We start from the raw sequence: 19308 nt of genomic DNA on the forward strand, positions 1-19308 counted from the left end.
TGTGTATGTGAAAAAGTAACGTGTTGTGGCTGATTTTCGTTTTTTTTTTCATTAAATTTGTTAACAAAAAAATTATTAAAATAAAACATATATAACTACGATTTTTCAATCACATTATCCGTGTTTATTGTGTGTTTAAATTGATACGTCATATGTAGGAAAAATACAATAGTAATTACAGGCAGAAAAATTTTATGTGCGAGCATCATCAAACAACAAAAAACGTCACAATTTTTTTGTGTGAATAGTAACTCGGTGTGTAGTCGTGGTGTTTGTATAAACTGAACACAAACCAACTGGGAAAAGATCTAAATTGCTCCGTAAATAAAAATCCGGGGGAATTTGCAGTAACCACCGAATACGCAAAATATGAAATGGGTAAGTTAACTATTGCATGAAAATGAATCTCCGCTCTTTATTATATGCATATGTATATTTTGTCTGCCCTCAGACAATGAAATATGTGTTATAGCAGTTTTGTAAAGACTTCACATGTAGTACAATATTTAATTCAAGCCTAATCCCGCCTTTGAGTAATTCTTTCAGTGGAAAATCTTAAGAAAAAATGCTACAAAAATTATATAGACAATAGAAACATAAAAGTGTTTTTTCACGTTGACCGCAATCCAATTGTTTAAACAAACGTGAATATGCATATTAAGATCTTACTTTGTGCTGCTATTGCTCCGTTCTCTTTTTTTTGGAAAGATTAAGTTATACTAGAGTTTGAAGTCGATTTATAACATGCAAAAATACACATTAGTGACCCTATTGATCAGCGTAAGAGCCAATTCAATATAAATCTATCCATCTGTCGATTGCCAATTTTGATAACTACAAAGTTGGTGAAAAATTAAAACATGAAGCTTGAAAAAAGTATCCAAACTACCTACAAAAACGTAATTTTGTTTACGACGTGTAAGAAATATGAGACTAAAACATAGCATCAGTATTCCCTAGATCCTTTCACATTAAATTCGCTTAATTAACATGAAATATTTTGCAGAGTTTATGTATTGAGAGAATGTGAATACAGTTAAAAGACTCGCCATAGCGCACTATTATTTCTCCTAGCTTTTGATATTTTGCCGCTAGACGACCGGCTAATTGTGAAATCATCTCAATACTTGCAATTTATCGTACTATGAACGAGTGAAATGCAGGAATACAATAAAGCTATCATTCAAATACATTGCAAAGTTCCTATAAGATTTAGTTTAATTTCATCTATGCCAGTTTCCGCTCGCTCCCACATTCCTTGCGGCTACAAATTTCGATTGCAAAAGATGAAATAGATAACGAATAGTTGGCAGCGGTTTTAAGGTTAAAAAAAAGTTGACTGAAGGCTATCAAGCCGTTATTTCGTCAACCATCAACCGATCAATTGTGATAATCTATATTCAAATTAAAATTGAGTCTAAACGTTATATTATATTAACGTACTATATTTTTAACGATTTGGGTTATGCAAAGACGAGGACGTTTATGCCTAAGGATCGTCATTTTAATTTAAACACAAGCATCACTCTTTCTTTTCAAAGTGTTGCAGCAATTAAGTGATTCCAACATCCAAAGTTTTGATGAAAATAATAGGAACTGAAATGACATATGCTAAACAGCCATTATATCTTGGAAGATAAAATTGATACACTTACCTCTTTTATTCAATTTGCATATATATATATATATATATATATATATATATACATATACATATATATACGTATATATATCAATATGGAACATTATAAAGCGAATTTTTCAACATAAACAAGTCCATTTCTACCACACCATGAAGAGGACACCAAGAGTATCCACAAGTAATACTACTAAGTATATAAAATTGTTTGATTCTCGATTCCCGCTACATAACTTAATTAATTTTTTGTATTATATGCAGTTTTGTACCTTAATAAATTTTATAGACGAATTTCTTCTTCCAAAATGCTTTTTTTAATGGAATAATTGTTTACATATTTACGAAAGCAAAAGATTTTTAAGAGCTGAAGGCGTGAAGTGGAATTCAATGATAATTATACGCTGGTTTTTCAAATCATATGATTTTGATTTAGTAATACAACGCGAGCTGTATATTTTATTTAGTTTTTGCATTGTATTACTACGATAATGCAAAATGCAAATGCAGTCATTATGCTTCCATTATTCAGGCATTACACTCTCATCATCGTTGTTAATCGTCAATCATTGTTTTTTGTTTTTTATGCAATTCTGACATTATGTATACAATTATATATATATATATATATATATAATAAATAATAAAAATACATTAACTATCTAAACCGAAGACCAAGACAAGTAGTTACATTTCCGTTGCCGGACAATCCATAATGTATTTTAAATAAAACAAAAATAAAGATCACTTTTTTCGGAGAGATATTGAATGAGCAAGAACTTCGATATAGCGTTCAAGAATTTTTTATTTTATTTGATTTTTAGATAATAGTCGCAATTTTATATATATTCTTCAATAGTCTTACTCTAAGATGGATTATATAATAATATACAGAACATGGTATCACACATCTCTTTGTGGCACCCAACGTCCACTAAATTGTAATCTAATTTTGTAGTTGGTTTTTTTAAGGACCACAAACAGCCGCTTGGGTTCATTTATTATTATAATCCTTTTAGATAAAAATTGCCTGAATGAAATGAAAAACGAATCATTATGCATATGTTAGCCAATTACGTGAGAGGTCTTGATTTGAACAAGAATCGTAATAAGCAGAGAACTGCATTGAAATACTGCCGTTACCGTTACTTGGAAATTATAACAAGTACCCATGTGAAACGAAACAAAAAAACAAAAGAAAAATGTAGGACGAACAGTGTTCTCCTCAGCGAACACATCGACTAACGAAATATTCATATTTACATAAGGACGATGAAGTTAGGATTTTACTGCTAAAAAATGGAATAAAATAAAAAGTTCAAAATAATCGATTCTTTGTTGGGAATAAGGACCATAACAACATTTAATTCAGAGGGTGTAGGATTAAAACGATTCCCCTAAAAAATGCGAACATAAGGTCAATTGTTTTTTGATCGTTTTAAGTATCACGGAAACCGTTTAGGAACTGACAAATTCGTGCAATAAATCAATTTTGAAATAATCCGAAAAATCAAATCGAATACTTCGATAGTAAAGAATATATATATATATATATATATATATGTATATATGTATATATATACATTTCAAAGTATATATATATATTTCAAAGTAAGTCTTTGAAAAAATTCTGATTTCAATCGTAATAAAGTCCCTGTTGATATGTTTGGATAAATCAAATGCATTCACTTATGGTGCATTGAAAATTTGTGCACCTAGCTATCATTGTTTATTGCGAACGCAAGACAAGGCGATATTTGGAAAACGCCGCACTTACAATAAAAACACTCTAGCGTGGTATGGACCAACAATAAATAATAACTTACATCACTTCACTTAACACAGTTGCATATATAACGATTTTCTGTTATAAGGCCTTATATTCGAAATGATCGAGAAAATAGACCGATCAGAACCATTCTTAATAGCGCCCGTCCTTACGAACTATAAATTGAACACAAGAAAATAAGACGAACAGGCAAGCTTAGATCGATTCAAAGTCACATTCTGAATATGAACTCGTATAACAAACAATGCGTCTATCTCAAGTCGTTCTGGTTGCTGCATACATCCGCACAAAATTAAATTTCCTTAAAAATTTTCCTTTCATGACAACAAATATTCATGTATTGCATACTGCTTTCGGCGATTGATTATAAAAGACCTATTTACTATAAATAGTATGTCTCCTTAGAATTAAAATCTCTCTTAGAATTAAAAGGTTTTTTTGCTTCTTATCGGCTGGCAGATGCCCCCGCGGTAGAAAGTTTATGATTTCGACTTGAAACAGTCGGCGAACCAATATCGTACATATTCAATTTTGCAGAATCACTGATCTACTAAATGTGACTGCGTCGTTGATCTAAGTGAGTGGTAATCGAAAGAGGGCAGGTCTGGAGAATACACCGCAATCGGGAAATGTTCCCAACCGAAGTTGAAGATCTCCTCCTAGATTCTCACTTTCTACCACCTTCCCACTCTGCAATAACTTACGGTATTTTTACTTCAAGTTAATAATTCCCGCAACTTAACGATTCAGCTGTATTTTGTCCAGTTTAATTCAGTTAGGAATAGGACGCCCGTCTCCTGACACCTTGATCCACACTGAACAATACTAAACAATTTGTAAGCAACTAAAACTTATGCCGTCTGAGTAGATAGGTATCTAAAGTATTTAAAGTTGAAGTTTTGGAAAGGGCGGGGCGGACGTCGCGGACATTTTCAGAAGCAACCAATTTCAATATACAGAATTTATTTATATTTTTTGCTTATTTCACTTCCGCGAATATATATCGTATTTAATATACAAATTATAATATATCCTTTTTCATATCCATCTAGGCATATATTCTTTGCCCGTAAGGTTGGCTAGCCATAGGCTGACCTATCCATTCTTCGAATACTGAAATTTAGGTAAGCTATGTTAGAAAGACGAAACGCTCTCGCTATTGGCAAGAAATTGAAATAGTTTTGAATAAATTTTTTATTATTTTTGCGAATATCTTATGCACTTCGTCGATTCGAAATGTTTGCGAAGTGTTTTCTCCATTTGTCAATTCCTTTGCACCATTTAGATATGTGAATCGGAGTTTTTTGGTCCATTGATTTATTTTACATTATTGATGATTTCTCTACATGGGTAATAGCGTTCGCATCGGAAATATGTCTATCATGTTACATTATACGGTGTAACTTTTCAAGGGCACAACACTTGGACCGTCTCTTCTTATATGTAACGCGAGGCTCCACATTGTCCATTTGTTTGGATTTTTTTTTTTTTTCGTCTATATGTATAGCGAGCCTTCTATTGGCCAATTGATTTGGTCCCTAGGTTATCTACTTGTTTGCCCGTCTGCCCATCTATACATCTCTACGCTTACTTAATTCTCGCCATGATCGCCTGAGTACGTCCTTGCGTCCTTTTTTTCAACCGTCAATCCGTTCTTCAGACAATCTCCTCGCGAATAATTTGATAAAAGTTTATGCTGAATTAATATGCAGGCCTGCGATTGACTAAAACTTCGAAAATCACTTAAAAGTAATCGGCAAGCAAAAATCTACTACGCTTAGATATTGATTTCAACTTGTAAACGTATATAATGACGCACAATCGTTTAACACCTACAACTACGAAAAAAGTTTAATATATACGTCTGAGTTGGTATTTATTTAAAATACAGGAATACCGCTACTTTTGATAACTACGTATAATTGATCTGAATGTCTACCGCGTTCATAATAGATTTTTTTTTTTTTACGTGTACGATACATTCGTGTATTTTCATGTCGACAGTGAGTTAATTTTTTCTTGAAATTCCTAAAAACATAATCGGATGCGTGTCCATCGTGTCATCCGGATTGTAAACAGTCCCCAGTTTCCATATGAATTCGTGAAAGATTTGCAAACCTAATACAGTATGATACCTTTAATGATAACTAGTTTCGGCCCAAAAGATGACTTACTTGCTGCACTTATACACTACACCTATAATAAAATAGAGTTCATAACAAAATGTTTCGAGGAAAAGGATCGCCCGCAATAGCGAAAGCAAAGTAAGGATGCTCTTAAGATTTACTTTGTAATTAAAATAAAAGGGAGGAAACAATTTCGGAATCCTGGTAATCAAACCAGTTTTGTCTTTTAACTTTTTTAATTAAATAATTTATGCATAAACTAGGATAGAATCTAGCAAAGGATCTAAAGAATATTGATGAATAATCTTAGTCTAGTCTATAGTTTACATACCCTGAATGAAACCCAAAACCTTATAAGCATGTATCACTTACAAATACACTTACAAACTGTTGTAAAATTTAAGACGATTCTCGAGCCGCTCTATTCAGTAATAAGTGAAAATTGTTGCACAGTCGTCAGTCCAAGCAATATTAAGAAACAAAATCTTTGTATCCCAATTTGGCTTTCGTTTAGCTCGATACACTCTGCCCGGCGGTATTCAACAGCTATGGCGTCCCTTTCATAGTGAGAACCGTTGAACTCCCTCAAATTAGCTATTAATTTCGGACACTTCCTCTCATCATCAATATGCAATACACAGCACTTTATATCGACTCATTTGGTTCATCGTTGCATTGGTGCATGTCCGGCGTGGTCGGTCATGGTCGATCCTCGCTGGTCATGCCGCATCGTTTAAGCTGTACCAATAAATATTTTACTGTTATAAAACAAAAAGTCCGACCGTCCTTATGCTGCAAATTCTTTTCCACTTCCTTCCTGTTATATGTTAGAGTTATGTTAAGTAGAAGCGAAAACTTAAAAGAAATTCATTTCATTTCACAATTATCGCATGTTTCCAAGTGAACCGTAAAATGAGTGCATGTAGAGAAGCACTTCTCTCCGCCTCATTTCATCAACAAATTTTCGTTAATTTCGTCATTCCAAAGTATATATCTACGCTTCCCTTCGCCTACTGGTTTGCATTAATTTTCAAAATGGGCTAAAGTAAAGTCCTTTTTCTTCTCTAAATTAACTTTTCTAAGCAAGGGAACTTTCGGAACTATTCCTTCGGATAGTTTGGCACATTTCGCGGAAAACAACTTGAAGGGATTTTACTTTGCTAAAATTGTAAAATGAAAAGTCTTTTTAACTACTCCGCGTTTCTCAACAATTTTTAGGGGGCTTAAAGCATTTGTGATAAAGTTATATAACCGACTTAGTGATATCACAATAAATATATAAGTTTTTTTCTAATTTCGAAGCTAATGACCTAGCCAAAGTCCTTCTTCGCTGTAGTTGTGTACTCGACCTATCTAATATTATTATATACATTAAACATTTATATCGCATTGCCTTCTCAAGAAATACAATTTACCCTTACAGTCCACCTTTGCGGTAACATTTTGCAATACACTTTACTTACCACAGCTTTAAAGAGGACGCAACCTAGTTCACTATCGAACTAAAGCCCTCGACTTTTTATTGCAGGAACTAGTTCACGTGGCATTCCAGGAACGAGTCCTGACCAGTTTTACCGCATACAAAAACGTTGTGCGAACTTTTAGGAATCTATTTTTTACAATTCGTACAATTGCGTAGAATTGAAAAGTTGACCTCGCACATATTTTGCTGTCACGGTGAACTGCTTGCATGCGTCACATATATCCAATTGCAAAGTTTGTCTAGACCCTTTCATCACAGTGTCCGATTCAAATGCATTGACCATGCCACACACCTATTGTAAGAAGTAACGACGACTACAAGCGACTAATTCCAAAACGTATAAAACGGTTAAAATTCAAAAATGGTGGTTTCGAATTAAAAACGAACTATATATATATATATATATATATATATATATATAAGAATGTAAACATAAGAAAAGCATTTTAGATTTTTCACACTAATCATGGAGTGTTGCAATTAATGAAAATTGTTGTTATTGTTTCTGCGATAGTAAGTAAATGCAAAATTCAATTGTGTCAATTGTAGTAACATATAAATATAGTAGCGAGACATAGTAGATCGAAATCGAAATTGAATCAAATTGAAACGTGAGGGTCGTGCGGATGCCGTTACGGATAAACGGATGAAATATTATGGTTATTAAAAATGCCAGAAACGCTCAGTATGTTCAATATGCTCTTTGCACGCACTATTACACATTCAAACACTTCAATCTAATAACATTGTCATAGATATGTATTTTATATAATACACACGCTACATACACTTATATGGTTCGCAATTTCTTAATTGCAAGACAGGAACACTTCTTGTGCAAAATGTTGTTAATAATTGCTCTCCCTCACTTGGTTGTTACTATTATTATTATTATTATTGTTATTACTTGCAGGCATTTATTGCGCCGTGTTGCAACAGTTTACAAAGATTTCAAGCAATCAAGAATATACAAGTTTTCCACAAATATTGCAGAAAACAATTTCATTTAACTAATTTTTAAAAATTAATTTTCAAAAAAAAAAAGAAAAATAAAGAAGAAAGCCGCAGTTTTATATTTTTCTTTTCATTTTTGAACGCGAAAATTTATCCCATAAGTAAATTTTAAAAAATCGTGGCTGAAGCAGTAACAGGAAAGCCTACAATAACTGATGTAAGTAAGCAAAAGCAACAATTCATAACAACAACAACAACAACAACAAATAAAAATATAGTTATGATCACCCAAATAATATCCCGATTTAATTTTTTAATTTATATATTGTTTCTTATAACATACATATATATATAAATATATACATATATAGAAATATATATATACATATATATATATATATATATACGTATATATAAAATATTTGCATAATATGATTGTCCCACCTCCCACCTCTTATTAATATTTAACATTCATAATTGATTTCTTCTTTTCCTTAATTTTTATTTCACTTCATTTCATTTTGTCCATCTCATGGATAACGGTCTTAAATATATTTTCTTATTTTATTTGGTGTAATTGCATTAAAATTTTTTTTTTTTGTTTGTTTTTTTTTTTTTTTTTTTTTTTTTTTTTTTTTTTTTTTTTTTTTTTGTTTTTAGTTTATATAAAATTTGTGTGTTTAATTGTAATAGCATTTTTATTCATTTCTATTTTTTAATATTTAGGCAATGCCTTCTGCTATAAGTGGTGCTGGTGGTCATAGCTCGGGCAGCCACAACTCGAATATACCTAACAATGAAGAGTGTGGTATACGGGATGTCTGGAAACATAATCTTGAAGAGGAATTTCGTACTATTCGTAAAATAGTGCAAAAATATCATTACGTCGCTATGGATACGGAGTTTCCAGGCGTTGTAGCACGGCCCGTAGGAGAATTCCGTTCCACCGCCGACTATCATTATCAATTGCTGCGATGTAATGTCGATTTGTTGCGCATCATACAACTGGGCCTAACTTTTATGGATGACGAGGGGAAAACACCGCCCGGTTACAGTACATGGCAATTCAATTTCAAATTTAATTTAAGGTAAATTGCCCTTATTTCACTTTTTATGATGTCCGATGAAGAGCTCAAACTTTTGTATTGTTTTTTGTTTCGCCTTGAACGCAGTGAAGACATGTACGCCCAGGATTCCATTGATTTACTACAAAACTCTGGTATACAATTCAAAAAGCACGAAGAAGATGGCATTGATCCGTTGGACTTTGCTGAATTGTTAATGTCATCGGGCATTGTATTGGTGGACAACATTAAATGGTTATGCTTCCATTCTGGCTACGATTTTGGTTATTTGCTTAAACTGTTAACTGATCAAAATTTGCCGGCAGATGAGAGTGAATTTTTCGACTTGCTACACATTTATTTCCCCAACATATATGACATCAAGTATTTAATGAAATCATGTAAAAACTTAAAAGGTGGTCTACAAGAGGTAGCCGATCAGTTGGAATTAAGACGTGTGGGACCTCAACATCAAGCCGGCTCTGACGCATTACTCACTGGCATGGCATTCTTCAGAATGCGTGAGGTACACAATGATAATAAGAATTTTAATATAGAACCGACCTCGACATTTCTCGATTATGCCATTGAATTTAACAACAATAACATCATTTAAACATTTCATTTACTCATTCATCACGTGTCAGTCATTGCAACATTTTCTAGTGCCACAACTAGTTAGTTTTGCGGAGTTCAGTCTTTCGGTTCTTCTTTCTTTCTTTCCTTTTTTTTTTTTTCCATAATTATTATTTTGAAAAAATTTTCGTGAAGAGTTTTGTCAAACTTGATTCTTTTATCTTTTAGAAAATTTTTCGCTGTTTTTCCTTTATTTATTTCTTCTTCTTCTTCTTTTTATTTTGTTGTCATTTATAACAATCTTCTCGGTTAAATGAACTCACGTTAATCGCATTTCATCAAGTCGTTAAATCATCATTACCTAGATAGTATTAATTAGTTGATTACTTATTATCGAATCCAATTTTAACTAACTAGCTAGCAACTGTGAGTTTCAATTTCAATGATCTCGTCTTCTTAATTTGAAATGCTCCTCTAATTGTTTAAACGAATATTCTAAATTTTAATGTTGAATTTTTTAGGTTATAAGGCTTTTTCGATATGCATAAAAAAATCTCTAATGAATTGTTAATGAAGTTTATCATTACTTTTTGAAAATTGAAGTTTCTTTTTTGTTATAAAAATTACTTTATATATATATATATATAAAAAAAAAAAAATATATATAAACGGATTTATTTAAAAATTACAATTAAACCAATAATACTTTTTGTTAATGTTTTGTTTTTATTCTTCCAAAGTCGTTTTTTTAGTTTTTCAATAAACTTGTTCATTAAAGTCAATGAAACTTCATTAACAAATTCTGTTTTTTTTTACTCAAACTCGTCTTTCCCTTTTTCCTTTTTCTTTTTTCGTTTTTAGTAAAACACAAGTCATGACTTTAGTCGCACTGAAAGAAACGCCCTTTCATTCCATAGACATGGTAACGAAACAATAATCATTGGCTTAATGAACAAGTTTATCGTGAATGAAATAACATTTAGTTGCGTTCACTCAAAGTGACATCAATTAAATGAAATTTCATTTATCATCATTTTTTGGTTAGCTTTGCACCTTTTAATGCCAAAATCTTAATACTTAATGTCCTTCAGATATTTGAAGGGACCAGTATAGTGCACATCTCTCAACCAAACGATTCCTTTGACATGTGTTTGACAAACAAAACTTGTTTAGCAAAAAAAAAAAGAAGCAAGCTTTCTTCTTATAAACTATAAAAATATACATATATATGTGTATAAATCGACTTTATCGCCTTTTTACCAAAATCATTCTTTTTAAAAAAAGTTTTATGAAAAAATTCGACTTTTTGCACTTTTTATTTACAAAATTTCACATATATATAAAAGACATTCTTCATAAGACATATATACTCCGGAAGGTTGGGAATTTAATCTAAACGTCCTCAAGTACAAAAGAGCATTTTTGTGTCTTTATGCTTAGAATCGGTGTTCGGTGCTCTGTTTAAATTCGCGCTTAGTGATCAATTCGCACGCTACGCAAAAAATGAATGTATATCTCGGGGCCCCTTGAAGCAACCAATCAAATTAAAAGCATTTACGTTATTAATCAATTGAAGGCTCAAGAGCCGGATAATAGGTAATCGTCAAAATCATCAAAAATGAAAATACATAAAATCGATAGCTTTCAAATATATATATATATTATATTATAAATGCCATTGATGCGTACGATAAGCAAAAAAATGAATGTCTGTCCGCAGGCACAACGGCACAGGGTTAACGAGACGATGTCCAAATTTTTTACATCCTAAAAACATCCTATTGGATATTGGAAGTTTCAATGAGAAGGTATGAGTTATTTATTGCTCGTCTATGCCAATAGATACGACGATATATTTAATTTTATTCCTATGAAAATGAAAAGCGATTTTTTCTCTACAGACTTGTGTTGTCTCTGCATTAGTTATAGACCGATATTTTTCGAGAAAATAATTTACTTTAGATTATATTGAAGATCCATCCACTTCGAATCTTTAGATTCACAATATGTGGCGTGTGTAAACATGCAAAAACAGACATTTACATGAAAGTCAAAGTCTCCCCTATATACTCGTCTCCCGATATCAATTCTAGTACATATTACGTATTGAAAATTTAAACGATACGAATCGAAATATTTCGAAATATTCAAGAATACATATATTTTTGATAGTTTCTATCTGGCGGCAAAAAAGGATTAAAAAGTATTTCTTTAGATTTCGCTTTTACTCGCATTTAATGGATCAATCCGATCTATCAAGAAATCAAACACTCACCACATTCGGCAATTTTGAAGTAAAATTTCAATTATTTAAAGGGCTCTGAGCGATTGCGGACAAGATGAGTTTACCTACCTCACTTAAAAACATAGAGAAAGAAAGACTTACTCAATCTATAAAGCACTCACCAATAGATAGTAAAAAATGCAAAAATGCATTTATGTCATCACAATTTTCCAAAATTAATTATTGAAATTAATTTAATTAGCGATCTGTGAAAACTTCACAAACGAGCACTTGAATATTAATAAATAAATAAGACAGTTCCATCCGTCATAGGGCGATTGGGGCTGGGCAGATCAATTAGTTGATCATAGAAAATATTTTCAGTTAGCCAATACGTTTATGTAGGTGGGTGAATTAACGTTTTTTTTTTTTCTTATTGGTAAACGGCACCCATTGTGAGATTGAGATTGTAAATGGGCTGCATAAGTATTGCTTTTTTTCAATTTATAGACTTATGTGTCTACAATCGATTGTAAACTAAACAATTTTGTTTATCACGGCCATGGTTGTAGACAGACATTCATACGCTATATGCCTATCAATTACGGATGTTTCTGCCCTGTGCTCGGTGTGCATTCGCAGTTCTATCGCAATTTTTCCAACCGTCGACGTTCGAATAATAGATGAAAAACAGACCAACATATCTAAATCAACTCAGCATCTTAGGCGGATTAAGATCTTTTGGTATATATGATGAACAGGTTTTCTCCAGGTGTTACAAATCAAAAAATCGCTTGTTGCGATAACAAAAAAATTGAAAGACTTGTCAAGAATTTTTGCTCTATCTCTTCCTTCCCCGCGTAAATATGTACGGAAAAACCGCTTATTATATAGTGTTTTGTTAAGAGCGATTGTATTAGTGACTCGGTTGGAAGCAGTTTTGCGCAGATCAGTTTACAAAAATTGAATTGGTAAACTTGAACACAAACTATATATATATAAGAGTCAAGTTTTAGTCATATATTTGAATTTTTTCTCCTTCGAGCTTTTCCCAATTGTACATTTGACAATTAAGAGAAAATCTTAAACTGATACAAGACTATATTTCGTATAAAATGTTCAATTACGTATATCCAAGCGTACTGCGAATAGAATAAGACGCTGCGTGAAAATTGGATGAATTTTAACGTATTTCATTGTGAGTCTCGGTTTCATTTGCGTTTCAGTTATACTCGTCAGGCAGAGTAAACGCTTCTCAAATCCATATTTATTGGTGTTTGGGTAATTTTTGTTTTTGCATTTTTTAGATGTTCTTTGAGGATAATATCGATAATGCCAAATATTGCGGACACCTGTACGGCCTGGGAACATCATTCATTGTGAACGGTGCCACTTTCCATGAGAGCAATGGCGAAAATAGCAACACCACGTGATTTGTAATTGATGAACGTACTCAAAATCTGCAGAATGCTACCTAAAGTTTTATAATGTCAAAATGGAAAAAAAACGAAACATTACAACACGGTAACTGGACAACAACAACTGCAACTTTACCATAACTAAGTTGTTGCTCATGATGAGGAAGACACAAAGGAAATCAATCAATCTATATATATATACATATATCTATCGAACAGGAAAAAATGCACGTTTTAATGTTTTAACTTTTTAAACACATAGCAACAACTCATACATATATATGCAAAACTTGAAAAAAAAAATTATAAAAAAATAAAACAAAAATTAAAAAAATCGCAAAACTAATTCTTTGAAATATACATACAGACGTTTGGTTTGGCATTGAAAGAACCTACAATTCACAAATTAATTAAGAAGTATCTATCATAGAAACAATGAAGGAAAACATATTAAAAATCCGATTATTAGAAAACATTCCCGAAAAATGTGAAAACTAATATAGAAAGCAAAGCATTTATGTTATGTTTTCCCTTAAATCTTAAACTACATCCGGCGAATTTATTGCACAGTTGTTTACTTTTATAGCCTACCACGCTTGTAGTACAGGGTAAATTAAGCTTGCGCAGATTTATATACCCGCTTCAAAAGCATTTTCTCAATCGGGTTTAAACGCGCCTGCTGATCGCCTGTCCATATAATGCTGTGTTCGGCCTACCGGTCGAACTTTTTGATGTGCTCTAACCGAAGGAGAAACGCTATTTGATTTGATTTAATTGAGTCCGGCCATTTTTTTATCACCCTCTCGTCATATGAAAAAAGTCTCGCCACACTAATATGATGTGGAAAGTTTGAATCAAATGGACCAGTTTTTTTTGCAATTTCCTCCCATCATATAGCCACTCGTACGAAACATAAGTCTTTCTATGGAAAAATTGGCTAATTGTTCATATTTAATGATGAAAATTTGCTCATAACGATTTCATAAAAAATTGACTGTATCAAGCTGGGACACCGTTCCATACAAGAATTCTCAACCGAAGCAAGACTTTATAAAGTTTAAAAATCTTAACTTTTAGTGGTTTATAACGGAAATATATTAGGCAACAAAATTAAATTTTATGATTTTGTGCATTTATACATTTCTTTCACGCTACCAGGTAAAGGTCCCCATGAAAAGTATGCCTTTGCATGAAAAGAAGATAAATGTTGAACTGCATCCGTTGATTTAGTGTAAGGTATTAAATACCTCGGTCGGCCTTACCCATCTATAAGGTTTTGCTTGTTTTATGTTGTCTTTCATTTAGAAGATGAATCTTGCTATGATTGAAAGGAAATCACATACACCAAAGTCAATCGGTTGAGAACTGCGAGGTATTAATGGGACGACGAACACAATTAATATCTTAGGTAGTTTTAAGTACTTTCAAATAATGATTTAGCTCGAAAAACTCCCTTTTGCGATCCACATGGAGAATTCGACCGTTATAAAAACCTTCTTACATAATTCTTCAATATTTAAATGATGAAAAAAGGCTGTAAAAAAGGAAAGACTCACAAAGCAGCAAAATATATACGTGATGATATTAAAGAGAATACGTGAGGCCTTGAAATGCAAAAGATGACGAAGTTAATTTTGGTTCCAAATATTCACGCGAATCAATTTGGTAAATATAACTTTGAAAAAATTGGAAAACTTTTTCTTATTTGATGATATCAAATGAAAAATGGTTTAATAGCTAATTATAATATCAATTGTTTTTCTTTATTAAGAATCTTAGGATCATGTTATCAACACCATTCACCTAACACTTTATTATTGTACATGGAAGCTATAGCCGGATCTTCTGTTTCATAGATAATTAACACTTCACGAAATTTATCCAATAATTGCAACAGTTGCGAACGTCTCAAATTTTCAGAGTACATTATTTCTTCCAGATGATGTTCGCTTTTAAAATAACCGGTTTGATACAATTTAACCATTAATGCCAAATCGTCTAAACTACCCGATGCAGGTATACGTCGAATGGCCAATCGTTCGGATTCTTCGAAAACTTGAAGCAAGTCTTTTATCTTCTCTTCATCTTCGATGGAGGCAATACTTTCGCAATTATCAGTGCTAAGTGAAGCGGTCATGCTTAAAGCCATATAAATTAAGAAAGCAGTACTTCTATGCGTGTGTACATATTAAATAGAAAATATAACCGATGAACTCCTCTCACCTGAAGTTGGACTTATGACTGGAGGAAGGCTGTGCAGCCAAATTATCGGAAGCTGCCGAGCCAACACCTGAATAACAGCGCTCTTCAGTCATAGAACGTCGACTAGTATGCGGTACCGGCAAAGGTTGACTGGATAAACTTAGTAGAGAACCGGCGCCTCTAGCGTGTTGGCAGAAGAGAAGAAATAATTTTAAAGAAAATATGTTTAAGCTAGTTCAAGACCTTTTCACATTGCATGGCATGGTATCAATAACATTCCACCTATTCTATTACGGTCTTTTTTGTATAATTACATATACATATATATACATATGCAATGCATAATAATAAATCACAAACATTTATTCCGACATGCCGAGCAATGAAACATATAACGTGAAGAAATTCGAATACCCAACACCTAGAATCAATTCAATATATGATTTTTTCACATTGTTGTGAATGATATAAGGGGAAAAATGCACAGTACCGCCTGATCGATCGGCTATAATAAGTACTAATCCGGTAATTTTTTAAATTATCTTTGGCTCATGATAAACTAACTTCACTTTCTTATGTTTTTCATCGTAAAAAATGTTACATGACATCCCTTCATTCATTGCAGGCAATGCACAATTTCCCAAATTATAATGATTAGAAGACTTCTGTAAAAACTCCGTTCCTCTGCTCGATTGAGGTTACTTTAATTTAAGAGAAAATAAAGAACGTTTAAGGAGCGAGATCAGGTTCTTATCAAGCACTTCAAATTTTCGGAATAACAAATTGAACTAGAGAACCAATGCAAGTTCTCGGTGATGGGTATGCTATATAAAGTTACACTTCTATTATAACTTACAAATCATCATCACTTATATTACTGGCACGACCAGCTGTTATGATATCTTCATTGCAGCCAACAATAGAAGTTGGTAAGTCCATAAGAGAAACAGACTCCAAGATTGCATCGCACTCACCATCACTGTCCATTAATTCCTCCAGATCGCTGGGCATAAATTGTACATAAGTGTGTAATTGCATAAGTAAGTGATGCTGCAACATCCACAAGACCATTTGTGCCAAGATACCCTGGCGAGCAGATTGCTGTAGTGGTGTAGTCAAATGTCCAATCGAGGTGGGCAATGAAAAATCAGAAATCACTTCGAACAAGGACATGCCGGGAAATCGAATGGCAAATTTTTCCACCAAATGCGATTTAGTATGTAACGGAGCATCCGGAGCAATTACGTATACATTTGTTTCGCATAAGGGATATATAATTGTCGCCTTCGCCCAGTACACTAAATGCGAAACCAATTTGTAGACGTGATCAATACTGAGATCGGCATCGGAGGCCATACTTTGCAGACTCATTAACGGTGTATAAACTTCCACCAGCTGGAGTAGCATACGGGCACCCACTGGTGGGATGCAGTCTAACAATTCAGCGAAATCTACCAGTAATAGCATTCCGTGATATGGTTTCAGGGAACTCAAACAACGATCGATCATTTCCGGATCAACCATGCTACCTTTTTTATGCAACTGATGAGTTTTTGCGGGCAAACAAAAACTTAAGGTAAGATTCTGATTAATGCTGGCATTTAAAAGCCCTGTGGTGCATAAGTCATGATATATCGTCTTTAGCGATTGAGCCAAACTGCAGCGTTCAGATATTAAATCAAAAGCTCTTTCTAAAGGCTGCTGCTGTGAGGATATCTCATCATGGGTGCGAGCCATTACCACCGTCTCGTCGCTAAGATAACCCACACGCTGTTCTTCTACTTTCAGTGCCAACCCTAATCTTTTACTCAAATCATAATAACATTTTACAATGGAGTAGCTAGCCTGCGCATGTAGAGCAAAGACAATGTTAATTAACATCTGCTGTGGTTGAGGCTTTTGACAATTTTGTATGGCTAACGGTTGCTGTGTGGCAGAAATTGCCGGCATTCCATTTTGACTATTCAATATGTTTGATCTCAGTTCTCTTCTTTGCACTAGAGTGGGATGACTAACAAAACGTACATCGTTAATTTTAAGTTCAAATTTTTGATTACATAGTTGTGGTTTCACTGCAAATAGAGGTGCCAAAACCTCGTCGGCAAATCCTTGCAATTGCCCAGCTTTATTCACTGCTATATGATTGTTGCTGATAGGCGGTAGCGTTTGCAGTAAATCGTCGATATTTTGTAAAGCAAACCGACCGCGCTTCTTTGGCTGTTCTCCTAAACCTTTTAAACTCATTATGCTGCTGCTGCTGTCAACATGAGGCACCGCGGAATTTGCAGCCAGTGCCTTCTCGGTATTTTGTGTTTGATAGGGATAACGGTACAACAAGCGATCGCCTTTACTATCCAAATAGACTAAAACAATTGCCATTGGATTAACTTCCATTACGTACCCAAAATGGATGAAATTTGATAAAGTTTTATTAGTAACTGTCGAAGCCCAATATACAAACTTTCTTCTTCTTCTTCTACGAATCAGCAAATCAGCAACAGATGTTTTGCTGAGTTGAGTAATATGCAAAAATTATATTTTCCAGTGTAAAGTTTTGTTTTCTCTTCAGACAGTGTTGGAAAACACCTAAAAATTGAAAACAACTCTTTTATGAAAAATGTCATCATTCAACAAGAAGTAATGAAATCTGATACATTGACGCGGTTTTTTTTCCCAACGAGCCACGTTATTGAAAATAGTTCGGATCAGAGTACTTTTTCAACGACTTGCTTATTTTAAAAAGTCGTTATGCTAGTAACAATAGAGTGAGGCAAGGTATTTAATGATGGGCCATGGTCCAACATAATGTTTTTACTTGTTTCATTTATCTGTCTGTGGTTAACATTCGAGCAAAAGTCATAATTTGATAATGATCTGAAGGAGAATCTAAACTTATTTGCAGTTTGTGCCAACACTCCATTTCCTTCAATTTTCGTATTACTTTTAGCAAAGCTTGCCTAAAAAGTTAGCGTCCGCCTACACTGGCTCGTTAATCTAATTGGCTTCTTCTGTGGCAAATGGCTCGTTTAGAGCGTCCTTTAAGTATAATGGGGTAATAGGTCTTCTGAAAATACAAAGATCATATCCATATGCTACCATATATTCTAAACTTCCACATATTGAGATTTCTTGAGAGAATGTTGTGGCTTTGTATTCAAATGATTATCAACCTCCTATTTATTAACTCTATTAGTAAATTGCCAAAAATAGGATTTCGATATCTGCCTTATGCCCTTTACTTCCGGCGTGGATTTAGTATAACACTTTATTATACCACACAATTGAAATGTGTGTAGCTGCAGTAAAAATGTTACTAATTAATTTAATTAATTTTATGGGAATGCCGGCCTTTAGTTTAATCACACTTCCATCCATATTTTTCGCGAAAAATTGTGCCTAACTCAACACATACATCTACTAAGAATATTTCATTCAGCCGACCAATATGCCGTCGCGTATACAACACTTCATGTGGCAAATGCGGGCGGAAAGTCCAATGAATCATTTACCAAAGAAGTCAAGACAGAGTAATGTTAGACGTCCTCATCATTTTTAAAAGGCGTCAGAAGACATCATTTTTCAAATTCAATGCTTTTAGAATATATTAGTGTATAAAAGCACTGGATGTATTGTGAACCTCATTGCATTATCAAAACAAAATCGCTGCGTTTGAGAAACGAGCGTATAATTAGACTGGTAAACACGTATCTGAAAGTAAACTTTTATTCACGGCCAAGCCGATAATTGATAGACGTCGTCATCCTGATTGCGTAAGACTTTCGTCTTAGCTTCGTTGCTATCACTCATATGTAAATGAAAGAGCAGAAAAAAAAACA

General features: G+C 33.3%; 2 protein-coding genes across 4 annotated transcripts in view; one reads left to right on the forward strand and one right to left on the reverse strand.

Annotated features, from left to right (window-relative positions):
- Positions 1–14: 14 nt before the first annotated feature.
- LOC119632121 (CCR4-NOT transcription complex subunit 7) lies at positions 15–13520 on the forward strand. Of its 3 annotated transcripts, none has more exons than XM_038024888.1 (5): positions 15–378; positions 7948–8205; positions 8715–9076; positions 9161–9578; positions 13160–13520. In XM_038024888.1, exons 3-5 carry the CDS (start codon positions 8718–8720, stop codon positions 13283–13285), a joined length of 903 nt encoding a protein of 300 aa, XP_037880816.1. In that variant the 5' UTR covers positions 15–378; positions 7948–8205; positions 8715–8717; the 3' UTR covers positions 13286–13520. The 3 variants fall into 3 exon arrangements, with proteins under 3 accessions (XP_037880816.1, XP_037880817.1, XP_037880815.1); XM_038024889.1 differs by having other exon boundaries at positions 8151–8205; XM_038024887.1 differs by lacking the exon at positions 7948–8205.
- Positions 13521–14587: 1067 nt separating this feature from the next.
- Positions 14588–19308, reverse strand: part of LOC119632642 (GATOR complex protein NPRL3) — a 13772-nt gene continuing 9051 nt past the window's right edge. The window contains exons 2-4 of the mRNA XM_038025650.1: positions 16329–18058; positions 15494–15652; positions 14588–15408 (exon numbers count right to left, since the gene is read on the reverse strand). Of these exons, the coding sequence (XP_037881578.1) occupies positions 15060–15408; positions 15494–15652; positions 16329–17866 (2046 nt within the window). The 5' untranslated portion in view covers positions 17867–18058 and the 3' untranslated portion in view covers positions 14588–15059. The remainder of the gene's footprint in view (positions 15409–15493; positions 15653–16328; positions 18059–19308) is intronic.

Source organism: Glossina fuscipes, unplaced genomic scaffold, assembly GCF_014805625.2.
Source record: "Glossina fuscipes isolate IAEA_lab_2018 unplaced genomic scaffold, Yale_Gfus_2 1, whole genome shotgun sequence".
NCBI lineage: Eukaryota > Metazoa > Arthropoda > Insecta > Diptera > Glossinidae > Glossina > Glossina fuscipes.

Bases quoted from the DNA above. Each gene is read 5' to 3' on its own strand.
- LOC119632121 (XM_038024887.1), top strand. The intron at 9,077-9,160 runs GTAAATTGCCCT...CCTTGAACGCAG, and splicing joins AATTTCAAATTTAATTTAAG to TGAAGACATGTACGCCCAGG. The intron at 9,579-13,159 runs GTACACAATGAT...TGCATTTTTTAG, and splicing joins CATTCTTCAGAATGCGTGAG to ATGTTCTTTGAGGATAATAT.